At 37.5% G+C, this 19982-nt stretch overlaps 1 protein-coding gene across 3 annotated transcripts in view; it reads left to right on the forward strand.

Annotated features, from left to right (window-relative positions):
- Nucleotides 1-19982, forward strand: part of APAF1 (apoptotic peptidase activating factor 1) — a 72782-nt gene that overhangs the window by 33224 nt on the left and 19576 nt on the right. For all 3 annotated transcript variants that reach the window (XM_084876383.1, XM_084876385.1, XM_084876384.1), the window contains exons 16-21: nucleotides 529-654; nucleotides 5816-5977; nucleotides 9166-9294; nucleotides 12772-12897; nucleotides 14769-14888; nucleotides 18226-18342. In XM_084876383.1, coding sequence (XP_084732509.1) covers nucleotides 529-654; nucleotides 5816-5977; nucleotides 9166-9294; nucleotides 12772-12897; nucleotides 14769-14888; nucleotides 18226-18342 — 780 coding nt within the window. The remainder of the gene's footprint in view (nucleotides 1-528; nucleotides 655-5815; nucleotides 5978-9165; nucleotides 9295-12771; nucleotides 12898-14768; nucleotides 14889-18225; nucleotides 18343-19982) is intronic.

Consider the following 19982-nt stretch of genomic DNA (forward strand, 5'->3'; position numbering starts at 1 on the left):
TCATATAATTAATAGTATATCTATCTTTGCTATCCTTATATTTTGGAGTCATTTTTTAGAGCATTAATAGATTTTAGCTTAGTTAGTACACTCAAGCATTACATTGGGAAATATTAGAAATGACCACTTTTTGAGTTGGATAATCTAGCCTCTAGAAGAATTTGGGGTGATTTATTTTGCATATTACTTATTATAGAGCTGAGTAGAATAATAATGACTCTAAACCACCTTGTTAAAATAAACAGTAATTGTTCAGTTACTTAGTGCTCAGACTAAAAGTCCAGGCGAGCCTTTGAGTCCCTGAGTGGATTTAGGTGCTGACCTAAGGGCTGCCCCATTACTTGTTAATCACAAGTTCATTTTTGTCTTTCACACCTTTGTGTTTCACACCTTTGTGTTATTGTGAATTGAACATCTGCCTGTAACTGAAAAAGCTTAATTGAAATGGAAGAAAGAACTTGACATGATTTCTAACTTTCCCCCATTCAGTATTAGTTTTTTAGTTATATTTTTATCTTTCTCAAATAGCTCTGGGAGTTGGATCAGAAACAATGTCGAAATACCATGTTCGGCCACACCAATTCAGTTAATCACTGCAGATTTTCGCCAGATGATAAGTTTTTGGCTAGTTGTTCAGATGATGGAACGTTAAAGGTATGCTTTTGTTTATCATTAAAATGGGATGTAATTTTATGGCCTTAGAATTGGGTTATGGAATTAGGCTTCTGTTTCACATTTCTGCAAAAAAAGTGTCCACTTCCAGGACCTTATTTAATGTAACTGTAATTACTTGTCATAATGATTGTTTATTCATGACCTTATGCTTTAAAGTTCATAAATTTGATTTCTTAATTTTTAAGATATATTTTATTTATTTTTATTATTTATTTATTTATTTTTTAAAATACTCTTCATTTTTTTAAATATATAATATATATTTTATTAATTTTTTACAGAGAGGAAGGGAGAGAGATAGAGAGCTAGAAACGTCGATGAGAGAGAGAGACATCGACCAGCTGCCTCTTGCACACCACCCCCTACCGGGGATGTGCCTGCAACCAATGTACATGCCCTCGATTGGAATCGAACTTGGGACCTTTCAGTCCGCAGACCGACGCTCTACCACTGAGCCAAACTGGTCTCAGCAATTTTTAAGATATATTTTATTTCATGACTTCATAAAATCTTTTGAGATCTATGTGGTCAAATTTGTAAAGGTCCTGCTTTTATTTATCATTTATTTATCCTGCCTTTTATGTTATTCCTTTTTTTAAGAAGTCTCAGTGGGGGAAAACTCAGAGCTAAGGAAAAAAGTTTAGTTCAGTCCCCTAAGTCAGTGGTCACCAACCGGTGGTCTGTGAGGTCTGAAAGGTTGGCAACCGCTGCCCTAAATTATAGTTCTAAAAAACCCAAATTCTTTTTCTCCCCCCATCGCTCCACTCCACCTGATTCCCCCCACTCCACCCCATGCCCTTACCCCTGCCACGGTATTCATCCATAGTTGTAGGATTTTTGTCTAATCTCTACCCGCACCTCTCACATCCCTTTCCCCCTGAGAATTGTCAGTCCACTCCCTTTCTATTTTCTGATTCTATTATATTCACCAGTTTATTCACTTGATTTTTAGATTCACTTGTTGATAGATATGTATTTGTTGTCACTTTGTTCATAATTTTTATCTTTACCTTTTTCTTCGTCTTTCTTTTCTTAAAGAATACCCTTCAGCATTTCATATAACCTGGTTTGGTGGTGATGAACTTCTTTAGCTTTTTCTTGTCTGTGAAGCTCTTTAGCTGACCTTCAATTCTAAATGATAGCTTTGCTGGGTAGAGTAATCTTGGTTGTAGGTTCTTGATATTCATCACTTTGAATATTTCTTGCCACTTCCTTCTGGACTGTTGGGAAATCAGCTGACAGTTGTATGGGTACTCCCTTATAGTAACTAACTGTTTTTCTCTTGCTGCTTTCAAGATTCTCTCTTTGTCTTTTGCCCTTGGCATTTTAATTATTATGTGTTTTGGTGTGGTCCTCTTTGGATTCCTCTGGTTTGGGGTTCTGTACACTTCCTAGACTTGTAAGTCCATTTCTTTCACCAGGTGGGGGATGTTTTCTGTCATTATTTCTTCTAATAGGTTTTAAATATTTTGCTCTCTCTCTTCTTCTGGCATCTCCATAATTCGGATGTTGGTGCATTTGAAGTTGTCCCAGAGGCTCCTTACACTATTTTCATATTTTTCGATTCTTTTTTTATTTGTTTGTTTGTTTTTCTGGTTGGGTGATTTTTGCTTTCTCATATATTTCAGACAGTGTATGCTTAATTTCTGACTGGTCCTTTTCCTTTTTTTTTTTGGCATTCTCATTAGGATCCTTGAAGGTCTTACTATGTTCCTCAGAGGTCTCACTAAGTTTCTTGATGGTTTCTAGAAGATTCTTGATAACCTTAAAACTGTGGTTTTGAACTCTATATCCAGTAGTTTGTTTTCCTCCATTTATTTCATTCGTGACATGTTTCTTTGTCTCCACATTTTGGCTGCTTCCCTGTGTTGATAGAGTGGCTTTGTGTGCTAGGTGATCTATAGGGCCCAGTGGTTCAGCCTCCCCAATCACCTGAGGTTGATTGATGCACCCCTTTGTGGTCTGGGTGCACAGTTTTGTAATTAAGCCTTGGTTGCTGTTGGTACACTGGGAGGAATTGACCTCCAGGCCAATTGGCTGTGAGGATCAGCTGTGTCTATAATGGAAGAACTGCTGTGCTGGAGACACCCTTATGGGGCAGATCTTGCTTCAGTGTGGCTTTGGTGCTCACTGTGTCTGCCTCTTGAGTGTGTCACTTATGTATGTGAGGAGTTGAAATTTGGTGTTGTCTCACACTGACAACTAGGTACACTGGCTCCTGGATCTCCAAGGAGGTGCAAGTCAGCTACTGTCTGAGGCCACCCAGCAGGAGCTACAGTGAGATCTGCAGATTTCTCCTCTTTGTTTGGGGTTTGGAAGTTGTTTTTTTTTTTTTTTTTTTTTTGTGTGTTTTTTTCCCCTTCAAATTTAGTAAATCTTATTGCTCAGATTATTACAATTGTTTCTCCTTTTCCCCTGGGGTTTGGAAGTTTTGGCGCTCTCTGATCCTGCTGCAGTTTGTTAGGTTAAGCTGCGAAAGGGCAGGCCATTCATATGCAAAAGTCACTGCACACAGTTCGGGTGGGTTTGTAAATTGGGTGGGGCGGGGGTCTCAGGGAATCACTAGGGCGTGGCAAACAGTGATGGCTGCCAGATAGCAGTCTCTGTGTCTCTGAGTTTTCGGGTCCCTGCGTCCTGTGCCCCAGTGCAGTGAATAATGATTCCTGCGCACACTTCTGTGAGAAAGCCAGCCTCACTTTCTGACCTGATGCCAAACAGTCCAATTTCTCCCTGTAGGAATCTGGGTCCCCAGAGTCTCATCAGAAACTGGTGTTCAGAGCAGTTGGGAGCTTGTATCTCCTTTCCAATTGAAAAAAACAAAACAAAACAGTGCACCCAGTCATCACCTTGATTTGCGCACGCACCTCCGTACCTCTGCTTTTCTGTGTCTCTGCACCTCCTACACAGTCTCAATGAGCTTCTTTCTTTTCTTCTTGTTGTAGAACTTCTACTCTGCCAGCTTTCCTGTGGTTCTGGGTAATAGTCGTTTTGTCTTTTATTTGTAGTTTTGGTGTGGTTGTGAGAGGCAGCATGTACAGGTGTATACCTTATGCCGCCATCTTGGTTTTCCTCAAAAACCCAAATTCTTCCTCCTTAAATCTTCACCTAACTTCTCCAGTAATCTCCCTCTTTTTTTTTTTTTTTTTTTTTTTTTTCCTCTACAATCATTTTAGTCTGTTTATTGATTCTCCTTTCTTCTTTTGTTCTTAAGTCCAATCCACCTTTGGCTTCCTTGTCTTTTGGTCTACCTTTCTCCTCCTATTCTCTAGTGTTTGCTGTGGTTCATGCAGTCATCTCTCATGTCTAATAGCAGCTTTCTAAGATGCACTCTTCATTCCTCCTTAGCCCATTGCAGAGCTTCTAGAATCCTCCCCACCTCTATTTTCATCTTGCCACTTTTAGCTGGGGCAAAAAGGTGCCAGGTTATAAATTGTGATAAACCCAGGTTCATCAGTTATTAATTCAAAGGCTCTTCACCTTCCATCATTCTGCTGCCTCTGTTCCTATAAAATTTCTTTATTCTCCCTCCAATATATTAAACACCAATTGTCACTTCTAGACAGGGTAATTTTGGGGGCTTATTTCAGCTGGTATTCTATATATGTTTCATTAGTTGTTCTTAGTGTTTTTTTTGTGTTTTGCTTTTTTGCCTGCATTTCACTTGTCCATAGTTTTTAATGACCTTTAAAACTATGCAAAGCCTTCTTCAGAAAATATTCTCTTATAACATCTATCTGGTTCTGAGTACAATATATATGTACATATCTATCTGTATACCTATGTTGATAGATAGATAGATAAATAGATGAAAGAAAGAAAAAGGAAGTAAGGAAGGAAGAAAAGGGAGGAAGGAAGGAAGAAAAGAGAGGAAGAAAGGAAGAAAGGAAGGAAGGAAGGAAGGAAGGAAGGAAGGAAGGAAGGAAGGAAGGAAGAGAAAAGGAGGGAAGGAAACTGCTTCGTTTGTCTTCCAATTTCTACTTGTAAATGTTTTCTGCTTAGTTCAGTCATTTTCATATGTCTTGTATTTCTCTGGTAAGGTTGAATATAGGTTTATGATTGGCAGAGATCTTGTCATCTTCTTGTTGTATCCCTTTGATGTTTGTAGAACACAGTTAAACTTAAAACATGCAAATAATACATTTTATTGGCATATACCTCTTCCAAGGAAATACTTGAATCCCTTTGGGCACTTTTTTTTTTTGTTAGAATCTCTAGAAAAGGAGATATGTTAAAGCTACTAGGTGACTCCTAAATTATAGGAAGGTAAATTTTCTTGATACTGATCCTCTGGTTGAGTCTTAATTTTAATTTTAATAAAATAAAATAAATATTTTTTATTGATTTCAGATAGGAAGGGAGAAGGAGAGAGAGATAGAAACATCAATGATGAGAGAGAATCATTGATCGGCTGCATCTTGTACATCCCCATAACCCAGGCTTGTGCCCTGACTGGGAATTGAACTATGACCTTCTGGTTCATAGGTCGACACTCAACCACTGAGCCATGCCAGTCAGGCTGGCTGCTATTTTTAATGTTGAACTCTAATGTCATACTCTTTAGATCTTTTGTGTTGATCTGATGGGGTATTCAGAGAAAAATCTTCAGTCTTCTACTTGTAGAGAATGTCTGGCTGTCAAGTTCGGAGAAGATTTCTAGGCAGAGTTTTCAGCATATCTTCTAAACACCTGTTTGCAGAATGATGTCTCTGGATGCTACATTATAACTCGGCTTGGTCTGGGTCCTGTGTTCACAATTACTGCATGCTGTCCATGCAGTAGATGTGAAGCGCACTTCACACGTGGCACAGCAGAGGGCAGCAGTGGCAAGTTGTTCGTCTTCATCTCACTTTTCTTCCAAGCTCATTCTTACTGTCCACATAGCCTTCTCCACACTTGCAAGGCTCTTTGGACATTTTATTTAGTTTTCTATTCTGCATTTCAGGAAGTGCTTCCAATTGTTTTCTTTTTTAGGAATATACTGAATAAAACCGGAGTTCTTAATTTAAAAAAATAATAAGTAAAAATAATCATTAGGTAAAGTGAGTTGTAGTTTGCGGGATATTTATTCCTGGTGGCATTCTAGAGTGTGATTTGAGATGAAAATAAACTTAAAATGTTTTGGTTATGTTTTTAATTAAAGCTTTGGGATGTGAAATCAGCAAATGAAAGGAAAAGCATTAATGTGAAGAAGTTCTTCCTAAGTTCAGAGGAGCCTCCAGAGGATATGGACGTGATAGTGAAATGTTGTTCGTGGTCTTCTGACGGCTCTAAGATAATGGTGGCAGCAAAAAATAAAATCTTCGTAAGTACCAATATTTTAAAAAGCCAAAGCTAAAGAAAATTAAAACTTCTGTTGATTTTTGCATTTTTACATTGTTTATTATAGTAAAAAGAAGTATAGCTACATGATTTGGCTCTGTTGCTTAGTTTAGGGGATGTTGATAGGCCTTGTGAGAAAAGGTCTCCATGGTCAAACAGGTTTAGGAATGGTATGTGTTGCTTCCCCCTTATAAGTAATTAGTGTGTATAACCTATTTAAGGCTCCCAGAAGTCCTACAATACAGAAACAGTTTGTTTAATCCGGTGTTCCTCTGGTTTATTAAGAGCATAGAATACTTTCTGCATCACTTTTCGTTGTTGTTTTACAGTTTCAAATATGTTGGTTTAGGTGATTAAAACTTTTTTTTTTTTTTTTAATCCTTACCTGAGGACATTTTCATTAATATTGGAGTGAGAGGAAGGAAGAGAGTGAGAGAAAGAGAGAGAGAGAGAAACCTCAATCGGCTTCCTCCCGTAAGCACCCAAACTAGGGATCAAACTCACAACCTGGGTACATGCCCTGACCAGGAATCGAATCTGCAACCCTTTGGTGTACAGGACGATGCTCCAACCACCTGACCAGGGTTTAGGTGGTTTCCAAAGTGCTTTCTTATCCCTAAAATTTTGTGATTTTGTGACTGATAAGCAAAAAATACTCATCAATCTGAAGACATTGGTGAGATTTCTATGAAGTAAATGAGGAAGCTATGCAAAAAAAAAAGTAAAAGACAAGGAAATGCCTCCCTCCTCTTTCAAATCTAATAGTAGCTTATATTTGTAATTTCTTTTCATATAAATACCCAAGCAGATTGCAGTTGCCCAGTGATAATAATAAGACAAATGAGGTTTATTTTATTTATTTATCTTAAAAATATATTTTATTGATTTTTTACAGAGAAGAAGGGAGAGGGAGAGAGAGTTAGAAACATCGATGATAGAGAAACCTCCATCAGCTGTCTCCTGCACACCCCGTACTGGGGATGTGCCTGCAACAAAGGTAGATGCCCTTGGCCAGAATTGAACCTGGGACCCTTGAGTCCACAGACCAACACTCTATCCATTGAGCCAAACCGGTTAGGATGTCAAATGAGGTTTAGAATAGCCAAGAAATTTGTTCAAAGTTACATCATAACTTGGAGAGACAAGTTTTATGGCTCAGCAACATTCCATTGTCAGTAATTTTAGAAGATTTGAATAAGAGATAATACAATTTTATTTTTAGCTTTATTGAGGTATAATTGACAAATAAAATGTAAGATATTTGAAGTGTATAATGTGATGATTTGATGTATCACCATACACTATGAAAGGATTCCCCAATCAAAATAATACAACTGTTATCTCACATGTTTACCTTTTTTTGATGAGAACATTCACAAATTTCAGTTATGCAGTAGTGTCCTTAACTATAGTCACCATGATACACCTTAGATCTTCAGACCTTATTCATCTTATAACTGAAAGTCTGTATTCTTTTACTAACTTCTCCCTTTCCCCCTCATTTCAGATATTACATTTTAAAGAACACATTGAAATATACCATATGGTTATATAAAAACCCATTGAGGGACTGTTTGTGTTATTATTATCGATTTAGTAGCTATAACCCTTAGTTTTTTGATGAACCACCACATTTTTCCATAGCATCTGCACCATTTTATATTCCCACTAGCAATGTACAAGAGTTCCAATTTCTCCACATCCTTGTCAATACTTATTTTCCTTTATTGTATTATAATCACCCTATTACATGAAACGGTATCCCATTGTAGCTTCATTTGCATTTCCCTAGTGATTAACGGTGTTGAGCAGAATTTGAACATTTTAAAAGAAACGTTACATTGAGAGAGGAAAATAGTTTTATATTGCATGAAATGCCTTCTTAGTTTAAAAATCTAGACCAGCTTCTTATTTTACCTGCTAAAATAAAGCTACTCTAAGATTGCCCTTAACTACATGTAGATCCCAATTTCTTACTTTTGGTCTCCATTCCCCTCCTCTTATTTCTTTCCAACTCTTTTGTGTTGTTAGTTCACACCTATTGTTAGGTATCTTCTTTTTGCTATTCAATAATCGAAACAGCTGCCTGTTTCATATTTGCCAAGTTTCCTCTCTCACTCTCAGCCATTAATTTTTAAAATTGACCTGTCTTGGAAGGCATTTTAAGTATAATTCCCTGTCCTTTGTGATTGGCCCCTGTGCTGCTTACCATCTGTCATGGTGCATTCTGGGACATTTTCTTGGCTTCCGCTAAAGCTTATTTCCCTTTGCAAGACTGCCTTACCCTTACATTGCTATACTGTATATATATTGGTATAATTGTTTGTATCATTTGGAAAAAATTTTGAAGAGCATACTCAGCACTTAAAAATATTTCAAAATTGAAATGAAATTTGAGTTACTCAAGAGTAGCTCTTCTTTGGTTAAAAAATGGGAAAATGATTAATTATAATGGAGTAATTTGGTAGCTCTGAAGAGAACTAGAAATGATTGAGCTAATTTCATTTTGGCAAGCCTCTGCTATATATTATTTTGATTGTCTTCATTTCTGGTTATCTATTTTCTCTTTTGAATAAATAAGCATTAGGAAGAACTTCTCTGTATGTTAATTTGGCTACTCCAATTTTTTCACAGGGCTTCTGTTTTTCTCTAGGCCAGAGAGATCATCTGTGATTAATTTTCCTTTATAGGAAACATGTTGTTTTTTTTAAATTTATTTTTTTAAATATATATTTTATTGATTTTGTACAGAGAGGAAGGGAGGGAGATACAGAGTTAGAAACATCGATGAGAGAGAGTCATCGATCAGCTGCCTCTTGCACACCCCCTACTGGGGATATGCCCGCAACCAAGGTACATGCCCTTGACCGGAATTGAACCCAGGACCCTTCAGTCCCCAAGCCGACGCTCTATCCATTGAGCCAAACCGGTTTCGGCAGGAAACATGTTTTAATATGAGTGATAATTTAAGAGTATATGTATATTGATTTATATCTTACTTATGACTGTTAATATGCTAATTATCAGTAATTATAGTGTATTTTCAGGATTTATACTTTATATTGGAAATGGGAGGTTAGTCTTTTAGAAATAAATTTCGATTCAGTTTGGGTATAGCTTATTTTTAAAAATATCTTACTTTCATAGCTTCTCTCTTTTTTATGTTGACAGCTTTTTGACATTAATACGAGTGGCCTATTGGCAGAAATCCAAATAGGCCTTAATAGCACCATCCGGTACTGTGATTTCTCCCCTCATAACCAGTTGGCAGTGGTGGCTTTGTCCCAGTACTGTGTGGAGGTGAGTAGTTGAATTTGTGCTGTGAAGTCTGGGTCTCCAGTGGTACAAGGATGATGAAGAATGGGCTGTTTAAACCATTAACTGCTGAGGATGTTTGCTTGGGAAATTGTATTTTCTTCATCTTTATTACTTTATTAGGTTAAAGACTTGACTGGATGACAGATCATACTGGGAATGACAGTATTATTCACCAAGTATTTGTTGGATGGGTAGTATGTGCCATGGTCTGAGGAAACGGTGGAATGACCACTGGTTTTCAAAGTAGAAATAAAGCATCTCTTAAACGAGTGGTCGGCAAACTTATTAGTCAACAGAGCCAAATATCAACAGTACAATGATTGAAATTTCTTTTGAGAGTCAAATTTTTTAAACTTTAACTTCTTCTAACGCCACTTCTTCAAAATAGACTCGCCCAGGCCATGGTATTTTGTGAAAGAGCCACACTCAAGGGGCAAAAGAGCCACACGTGGCTCTCGAGCCGCAGTTTGCCGACCACTGTTTAAACAATAGGCATAGGCTCTTCTGTAAAAGTAATGATGACAGATGAGTCCAGTTCAGATTTCTTAGATCACTGAGAAGGATAAGATGGAAGATAAATTTATAATTGTTTAACGAGGATGTTCATTGCTAAGCACTAATGAATAAAATGACTCTTGTATTTGTAATTTAGCATTTACCTGATAGGTTTATATTCAGAGTCTGTGCCTCTAGCCTTGGGAGAATCCCACCCAGTGAATTGCAATATATATATATTTTAAAAACAATGAATTCCCTTATATTTTCCTCCAAAGATGGATTTGTTTTTCCATTCTTTGTTACTACTCATTTCTTTTTCTTTTAAAAAAATATATTTTATTGATTTTTTACAGAGAGGAAGAGAGAGGGACAGAGAGTCAGAAACATCAACGAGAGAGAAACATCGATCAGCTGCCTCCTGCACACCTCCCCATTGGGGATGTACCACAACCAAGGTACATGCCCTTGACCAGAATTGAACCTGGGACCTTTGAGTCTGAAGGTCGATGCTCTACCCACTGAGTCAAACCAGTTAGGGCACTACTGATTTCTTAAGTGGTTCTTACTACCAGGTAATTTGAAGTCCCCTATGATTACTGCCCAATAAAATGAGGATGGGCCTTTATCTGGAAAATTATTTGGTACACAGGTTCTCTTCAAAGGAAGCTTGACTACTGCAAGCACTTCTTCAGTGTTCTGTGCTTATTTTAGCAATTATAAGTGAGTTTTCCAACCTTGCCCCATACTCTGAAGGTGTGTGTGTATGTGTGTGTATGTGTTTGTATGAGAAAGCGTGAGCGAGAGCGAGAGCGAGAGCGAGAGCGAGAGAGTGAGCTGCTGAGCTATACGCGTTCAGTAAGGAGATACAGATGAAATGAGAGTGAATGGATGAGTTCTGTAAGCTCCTCCTAATTCTCTAAGTTCATCAGTGCAACTAACACTGAAGAATTTCCCTGCTAAGATTCATTGCATTGGGAGCAGAGGAGGTGGTTGGGAACAAATTCCAATCCTGTTAGGAACAGTGGGAAGTAGGGTGCTATGAGCAGTGTTCTCTTGGTAAGGCCTTGGATTGAAAGATTCAGTTCCGCTAGGAATCTTGCATTTTACCTGTAGATCCTCAAGGTAGATGTGGTTGGAAATTTCCCCTTTCTGGATTTTTTTTTAATCCTCACCTGAGGATATTTTTAAAAAAATCATTATTATTATTGACTTTAGAGAGTGAGAAAGAAACATCAATGTGAGAGAGAAACATCTGTTCGTTGCCTCTCTTAAGTGCCCTGAGTAGGGATCGAATCTGCAACCTTTTTGGTATATGCACCAACCAGCCAGTCACCTGGCTAGAGCCTTCTCTGGGTTTTGTCAGGATTTTTAGGAAGTTTGGAGATGCAACCTGTCTTTCTGCTTTTCCTGTCACTTCTAAAATTTTTATACGATTCTTAGAAAGCTCCTGGGGACATTATCTTTCTTCTTGAAATACAGGGATGAGGTTTGGGAGGCTCTGGGTAACAAAGAAATGATTGGGTGGGGGGCAACTAGAAGGGAAGAGAGGGAAAGATTTCAAGGGAGATTTTTTTAGTAGTATAACCACTTTTATCTCTATGTCCCACCTTGGATTCTAAAGGCAAGGCAGAGAAAATTTCATGTGCTTAATTTGTAGCCATAGAACTCACTGATTGAAAACCACTGGGCATGTGATGAAGCACTTGTTTGTCCGTGCTATTCTGAAATCATAAAGTAGGTCTGTAATTCAGACTGTAATGAGAGGAACTCGGGCACATATGGTACTTCATTAGACTGGAATATATTTGAGTCATTTACAGCAGTACTGAGGACAGAATACAGCCGGGCTGATGGTAGACACTGACAATTTGTAACAAGCATGAATAACAGGAGAAATGTGTACATGTACAATTAGTACCTTCATTTGTTATAGGATTTTGCAATCAGTTGAAATGAGGATTAGATGACAGTGGAAAATAGTCTGGACATAGAAGCTTCTTGTGTTCATCTATTTATTAAATTGATTTTAAAAAAACCACATAAAACATTTGCATGATTCTAAACCAAAGCTTTATAATAAGTTATATTCAGATAAGTCATGCTTTCATCACTGTCCCTTCCCCTCCACTCTTTTCCACCCCTGTCCATAGATAACCTTTTTGTTTTTTGTTTAATATTCCAATGTTTCTTTTTGCATATATAAGCAAGTATTTATATGTACTGTTTATCTCCACATTTGTATCCATTTATATATTTACGTTTCTTATTTTGTATTGCATAGTATGTACATATACATATGTGTATATATTCTTCTACAGAAATATATATACTCTGCTTTGTTTTTATAAACAGCATTGCCCAGAAACTAGTCATATCAGGATGTTTTTCTCATTACTTTTTTTGGCCTCAGAGTATTCCTTTAAACGGGTAATACATGTAGTTTATTCATTTGGTCCTGTGGGTCATTTGGGTTGTTTCCAGTTTTTTGCTTTAAAAATAATAAAATGCTCTGGCCAGGTGGCTCAGTTGGTTGGAGTGTTGCCCCATGTACCAAAGGTTATGGGTTTGATTCTAGTTAGGGCATACACCTAGGCTGTGGGTCCTAACCCCAGAAGGGGTGTGTACAGAGGCAATAATCAATGTTTCTTTCTCTCTCTCTCTGTCCCCCTTCCTCTCAACTCAGTAAACATATCCTAGGGTGAGGATTAAATCAATCAATCAATCAATTAATTAAAATAATAAAATTAATAAATAGTCTGCACAAGTCATTTAATATCTATAATAATTAAAGTATAATATGCTAATTAGACTGGACAGCTGACCGATCTTCGGGATATTTTTCTGGACGAAGCCAGGGCTGTGAGGGCCGAGCCCCTTGAATGAATTTCAAGCACCAGGCCTCTAGTACATATATAAAATACTTATGAGTGTGACTTCCTGTATGCTGTGTTTATTCTATAGTTGTGGAATGTGGACTCCGGTTTAAAAGTGGCTGATTGCAGAGGACATTTAAGTTGGGTTCATTGTGTAATGTTTTCTCCTGATGGATCATCATTTTTGACATCTTCTGATGACCAAACAATCAGGGTGAGAAATACTGACATTTTCATTTTAGACATTTATTGATGGTAAGCTAAACCTCCTACAAACTAAAAAATTGATGGGCAGTATCAGGGGAAGTGAAATGGGAAACCAGTACATTTAGATTTATACTTGAAAAATGTTATTATATGGACATAACAGTTTCATTCATTTAGTACATGTTCATTGAGTATTATCATGCGCCAGGTGTTGGAGGAATTCAATGATTAAACTGTATTTTGGTTAATTTAAATATATTACATTTGATTCCTCAGAGTAGTATTGACTATTTCCTCTACCTTGAATTCCCACATCAAGTTTCTTGCCAAGTCCGATGGGTTCCACCTTTCCATTTTCTATAATTTATTTCTACTTTCCCATTTCAAGGTTAGGTACTCATTACCTGTTGCCTCTCTTGTATTAGATTCTGTCTTGGTTTTCTACTTGCTGCTTCCAAGATATTTTCTTCAAAACAACAACAACAACAGCAACCAGATAGTGGCTCCCTTGCATGCCAAAGTAAATGTGTACTCCTAAATCTCCCATCAAATTTTTCTACATTATGGCCTCATTCTGCTGCAGTCCGTCTTCTAGTTCATTTCTATAGGTGACCTACACTAAACTGCTCACATTTCCCCAAACATCTTGTAGTTTCCTGCCTCTTTACTTTTGCTTATGTGGTTTCTTGTGTTTGGAATACCTGACTTCTCCATACCTCTCCTTATTAAAATCCTAATGGTCCTACAAGCCATAAGACTCCTCTGAAGCCCTTTGTAGTGTTCCATTTGGGGGACTGTCTCTCCTCAGAGTGCCCTGTCAAATTGTGTGCACAAGTCATTTTCTTATGGTACTCCCCAAATTCTGCCTTGGACTTCGGTATAGATTTGATTTACTCCTCATCTTTAATACTCTGTTGCTCCTCTGACTTGTGCACACAATTTAAATGATCAACTTGCTGAGACCAGGCACTTTGGTTTGTCTTTGTAGCTTCCAGTACAGTGTTTTGCACAAATTGTAACTAAAATTCAATTGTTGTACTTACTGTATGTCTGATGTCATGCAAAGTGCTATACATGTGTTTGCTAATCCTCACAATAGTCTTTTGTGCAGCTGAAAACAGACACAAAAAGGTTAAGTCAGCGCTACGCAAAGTGCCAGTCTCAATAAACTTGAGCCAGAAGGATAATCCGTGCACTGCTTCTTTCACCAAGGAGTCTTGTTTAAAAAATCACTAAGCACACTGTTAACAGTGTGTAGTGTAATAGAGTGGAATTACATTCTGGTACAAGCCCCTTATCTTGGTATCAAACAGTTTGAGAACCAACAGAAGGTTCTTATCTTTGAATAGCACTGCGTTTACGTAATCTGCCTAAAGTTACAGGTTGAGCTAGAATTTACACTAGCACCCACCACTTTAATACCAACTGCTGCTTACTATAGCATGTACAGGCAGTTCTAGGGTTATGTCGTTTCGTGGTTATGTTGCCATCTCCCATTTATTAAAAAAAAAAAAATTCCGTCATTTCAATGTATTTATTTACCTCAAGTAAAGGTCAGGAATTATCTTTCTTTTAAAATTTTTTTACTGTTTCACTTTATTACTGCTGTGTATATGCTCCATATGAGTGACGTAGGTGGGTTCCGACTTACGGTGAAAATCGTGTTACATTGCACCATAGGAACGGATCTCTGATGTAACCCGAGGACCTATTGTAATTAATATGTTTATTGTTGAATTATAATCTAATGAATGAATATTTTTTAGCATGATTGGCATTTTGAGTATGAAGCTTGTTTTGTATTTTGCTAGGGCTTGTCTTTATTAAGACAAGAATAATACAGTAATCTTATTTTGTTTTTTAAAATCTTTTAATCAGCTCTGGGAGACAGAGAAAGTTTGCGAGAACTCTGCTATAATGTTAAAACAAGAAATAGATGTTGTATTTCAAGAAAATGAAGTGATGGTTCTGGCAGTTGACAATATAAGACGTCTACAAGTGAGTATTTTTTAGAAAACAATTGAAAAATTAAAAAATTAAAAAAAAAGTATTGTTGAAAGTATTACATATGTCCCCTTTTTCCCCCTCATTGACCCCCCTCTAGCCCTTCCCTGAGTCCCCCCACCCCAGCCCATTACCACCCCATTGTCTGTGGCCATGGGCCATGCATATATGCATATAAGAATCTTGGTTGAACTCACAATTCACAATTTTTTCTTGTTTGGTTTTGGGCTTGGGCTCAGGCACAGTTGTCTAGTATCTATCAGATGCTCAGGTATCAGTTGACTAAGTATATAGGTCTTGAGCTGAGGCTCAGATAGTATTTGGAAACACCTCATTCCTTTTCTCTTGGTATCAGTGGTCACATGCCTTGATTTGCATGGAGTCTAGGATATCATGAGGACAAACTTGAACTTGTCCACAGCAGTGATTTAGACATGTCAGTTGGAGTATGCAAGGGGGATGGGCATACCAATGGGAGTGTTATTGCAGGGAAATGATAACAGGGTCTTTGAAAGAACAAAGTCACATCAAGTGAGGAAGGAATCTGACCCATTGGAGCTGAGCTGGAAGGAGCTGGGCTTCACATGCTGAAATACTCCTGTTTATTCACTCATTTACTCACACATTTGTTAAAAAAATACTTCTTGAATGCTTCTTATGTTCTCTGAAAAGTTTTTAAAAAAAATATATTTTTATTGATTTCATAGAGGAAGGGAGAGGGAGAGAGAGATAGAAACATTATTGATGAGAGAGAATCATTGATCAGCTGCCTCCTGCACGCCGAACACTGGGGATTGAACCCACAACCCAAGCATGTACCCTGACCTAGGAATCAAACTGTGACCTGATTCATAGGTCGATGCTTAACCACTGAGCCATGTTGGCCGGGCAATAAAAGGTTTTTAAGGCAAAATTGAAAAGGCTTTGTCATTTAGCGATACAAACAGATGTATCTGAGATTAGGGCAAGGAAAGCATTTCTTGACTGGCTGATGAGGAAAGGTGCCCCAGAGTCAGGTCCATGGGCAGAGGATTGATAGGAGTTTTGAGTGTTGGTAATTGAGAGCAGACGTCTTCAGGATCATTGGGTTTAAGATAGGTAGCAAGAAACGTGAGAGAATGCAATGAGATGGTGAAGCAGAGCTAGAAGAAAGAGAGAAACAATAGAGAAGAAGAGAGAGAAATAGCAAGGGCTTTAGACAAGAGACAAGCCAAGAGTAGGCCAGAGCTGAACATGTTCTAGTGCTGCAAAGCTCAGCTTGATGTAGTGGAGAGAACATTGATTTCACTCAGGAGACCCAGGTTCAAGTCCCGGCTATATTATCATCAGCTAGTTCTGTGATTGGAGTAAACTGCATCCCTTCTCTGAGCCTCACTTTCTTCAGAAGTGTGTGAGCTGGTTATATGGTCAAGGTGGAATTAAATCCAGGAGACAGGTACCTGGGAGTAAATTGCCTATGTATGGCATGTGATAGTTTTTCCTTGTCTACTGTGGAGGTCAGTCAAGCTGCGAGACACACCTACATATGGCTTGTTCTGTATTTTACAGATTTTACATTTGTCCTTAATATGTTGATGCGGGTCATCTGATGCCCTGTATTTCTGGGATGAATTGGGATTTGGGTTGAATGTGAATTCCTCACTAATTTAGCAAACTGGTTCTTGGGAGATTTTTCAAGTGCAGTTTTCTTGTCTTTAGTGTCCTCATGCTTCTGTTTTCTTCATTAAACTTGTGCAACCTTTCTTTAACAGTTATATCATTACTATGAGACTTAAAAAAATTATCTATGTATATAAAAGCCTAAGCGACTGTTACGACCCGTCCACTGAACAACTGGTCTGGTCGACCCGTCACTATGACACTCACTGACTACCAAGGGGCAGACGCTCAATGCAGGAGCTGCCCCTTGGTGGTCATTGCGCCCTCTCAGCCAACCTCCCACAGTCCCTCTCGCTGGCTGGCCGGCCCCTTCTATCAGGACTAGGTGAGACAGCTCTGATCAGTCCCAATCCCCAGCCAGGCTGAGGAACTTCACACAAATTCATGCACCGGGCCTGTAGTCTGACTATTGCTATTTTATTCTATGGCAATGATGTGGGAGACTTTTGAGGATAGTTTTTCCCCCCTCTTTTTAGAAGTTCAGCTGTTTAAGGACAAATAATAGTTGCTTTAAGTGAACAAAACATTTTTAGTCACTTTTAAAAAAATATGAAAATCGATTTTTGAGAGAAGATATTAAAATTTTAGAAGTTCCATCTTTATTTTGAATGTCTACTAGATCAGGACATGCTGGGTAAAATATTGTAAAGAAAAAGCTACCTTGATTAATTGACCCTAAAATCTTGTACTTGAAATAAAGATTACTGCTTATTTCATACTAGAGGCCTGATGCAGCAAATTTGTGCAAGAGTAGGCCTTTGAAGCTGCTGCGGCTGCCTCGATCCCTCCCTTCCTTGCAGCTGTGGTGGCTGCCTTGATCTCTGGACTGCAGCCTCGGCTTTGTCTGAAGGGTCATTGGAAGGACGTCCGGGCGGCCATTTGGTCGGTCATTTGGTCGATTTGCATGTTATGCTTTTATTATTATAGATTATTATGGATTGCAAAATAATTCAAGACATTGATGTTGTGACACTCAGAGAGAGGTATCTGAAAATTGATTTAAACTTGAGAAATATTTTCTTAGGTCACATGTTTTAGTTGTGTGATAAGCTATCTTTATGAGGGGATTTAAAAAAAAATAATTAGCATTGGTACATGTTATGAAATGTACCAGCCACCCAAATTATGCTCATGGGTTCTTCTCCAATGCTCCCTCTTCCCCCCAAAAAACGGGGGAAAAAAATTTATATTGTCTTGTGAGTGATTTGGAGATTACAAAACCCATTTTAATTTTAATTTGTCTTTTTATGTAATGTCTGTCTCAGTCTTGTTTTCACCAACCCCCTTGAATAATATCAGAAAAGTGTCTTTTTACAAACCATAGCCCTATTAAAATGGGCTCTGCGAAGAAATGGAAAACCAGGCTGTGGAGCTAGCTGTGGGGTTAGAGATCAGACAGCTGTGTCTGAGGTGGCGGGCACAGCAGCTGCTTTTTAAATATTTTAAAGCTCATTTTATCTTATGAAAATGTATTTGAACTGCGAAGGTGAAATGAGAGGAGGGCGTGAAGTGCTAAAAGCAGCTGCTGAGACTAGGAAACGGCTTTGTTATTCCCTTGGGCACTCTTCTTGGTTATTTTCTTTGTTTTATTATTTTTCAATTAAGGTCTCTGTTCCAGGAACAAAAACTGCTCTTTCAGACTAACAACTGATTGTGCCTTATTTTTCTTTAGCTCATTAATGGAAAAACAGGTCAGATTGATTATCTGACTGAAGCTCAAGTTAGTTGCTGTTGCTTAAGTCCGAATCTTCAGTACGTTGCATTTGGAGGCCATGATGGAGCCATTAAGGTATTCAGTTCTCAACTCCAGTCAATCTGTGTAATATAGATATTTATTTAAAATTAATCATGTGTCTGGCATGTGGACATGTGCTACATAAATCTGTGATCTATTAGTCATTCTCCTGTTAGACCAAAGATACTCTTAAATTATGTTGGTTGTATATTTTCAGATCGCCTTTACTACTGTTTCTCATGCTTTTTGTCTTTTTGTGTTCTTTATTCTCTACTTAGCTGTTTTGCTGTTTTCAAAGTATATCAAATACTATCAGAGCTTCTGTTACTATGGAAAGAGCAATTTCCCCCCTCTTCTTAGAAGTTCAGCCGTTTAGGGATAAGTTGTTTCCATTTTGGTACTGATAAGGTTTGTTGGGAATAGCTGTGCAGGGTTACCTGTTTTACCACCTCTTGCTGTTCTACTCTATACACCTGTTCACCACCTGAAATTCTTAACTAATCAAACAAGACCAAATAAATAATAAAAGCTGGTTAAATGACAAAAAGATAGTGTAACAAAAATCATTTTGGATAAAAATGATTTTCTCACAGATGAAATTCATCACAAATGCGTATTTTCTCTAGTTATATAATAGTTTTTCCAAGAACATTGGCTTCTTCAACTTTTTCTTACCCAAGCTTTTTGGAATTAGTTCTTAATGTATTAATTAATTATTTATTAATATATTAATAGCGATATTTATGTTACTTTTTATTCATTTTTATGAGAAATTACACAAAATATTCTCCTGTTCATATTGACCCACAAAGGGGAGACTGTATGTTTATACACAAAGTGAAAAAGAAAGCTTTTGGGAATTGATGTCAGTATTATGGAACTTTAGCCTTGTCTGTTTGTGCCATGGATTCAGAGCTAAGACTTTGGGTTTTCTTTTCATTATCCTGAAAAGTTATTTATTAATTGTGAAGATTGCTCCTACTCCGAAAAAGTGCATTGTGGATCTTTGTTAAGCATGAAACAATTGTACATTTATGGGTAAACCTTACTCTTCTCTCTCAGTCTCATCTCTCAAATTTATACACAGGTATTATGATTTATTCCTAAAGGATCTTTGGCTCCTCTTTTCTTTTTTAGCTTGTTGCCAGCACTACATTCTTTTTGTTTTTACTATCTAATCTTATCCTTATCTCCCTCAAAGTCATCAAATAAATAACATAAGTGAATCATCTAAAATTACTGCTACTTAACTGTTTTTAACCTTTGAAATGACAATTTTATGTGATTCATCCTAGTAACATCAAATAGTAATAACAGCTACTATGTATTAGGTGTTGACTGTGTCACATGCTGTCATTGGATGTTAGTTATTATTCTTGTTTTACAGATAGATGTCTGAACTCCTAGTTTCCACAACTTTATAAAATCAGTAAGTGGCAGAGCTAAGATTCAAACCCTGAGCTTCTGTGCGCACAATTAGGCCTTCCCCCCATGGAATTATGAAATCCTCTATCCTCATTCAGGAAGGCTTTCATTCCCACAACCCCCTTTGCTTTTTATGGGACCTTATTTTAGATTTGAAGGTTAGGTTTGAATTTCTACAGTTTCCTATTTTATTATTATTATTATTATTTTAAATATATTTTACTGATTTTTTTACAGAGAGGAAGGGAGAGGGATAGAGAGTTAGAAAC

Source organism: Pipistrellus hanaki (genome assembly GCF_964339955.1).
Source record: "Pipistrellus hanaki genome assembly, chromosome: 3".
In the NCBI taxonomy this organism is placed as follows: Eukaryota; Metazoa; Chordata; class Mammalia; order Chiroptera; family Vespertilionidae; genus Pipistrellus; species Pipistrellus hanaki.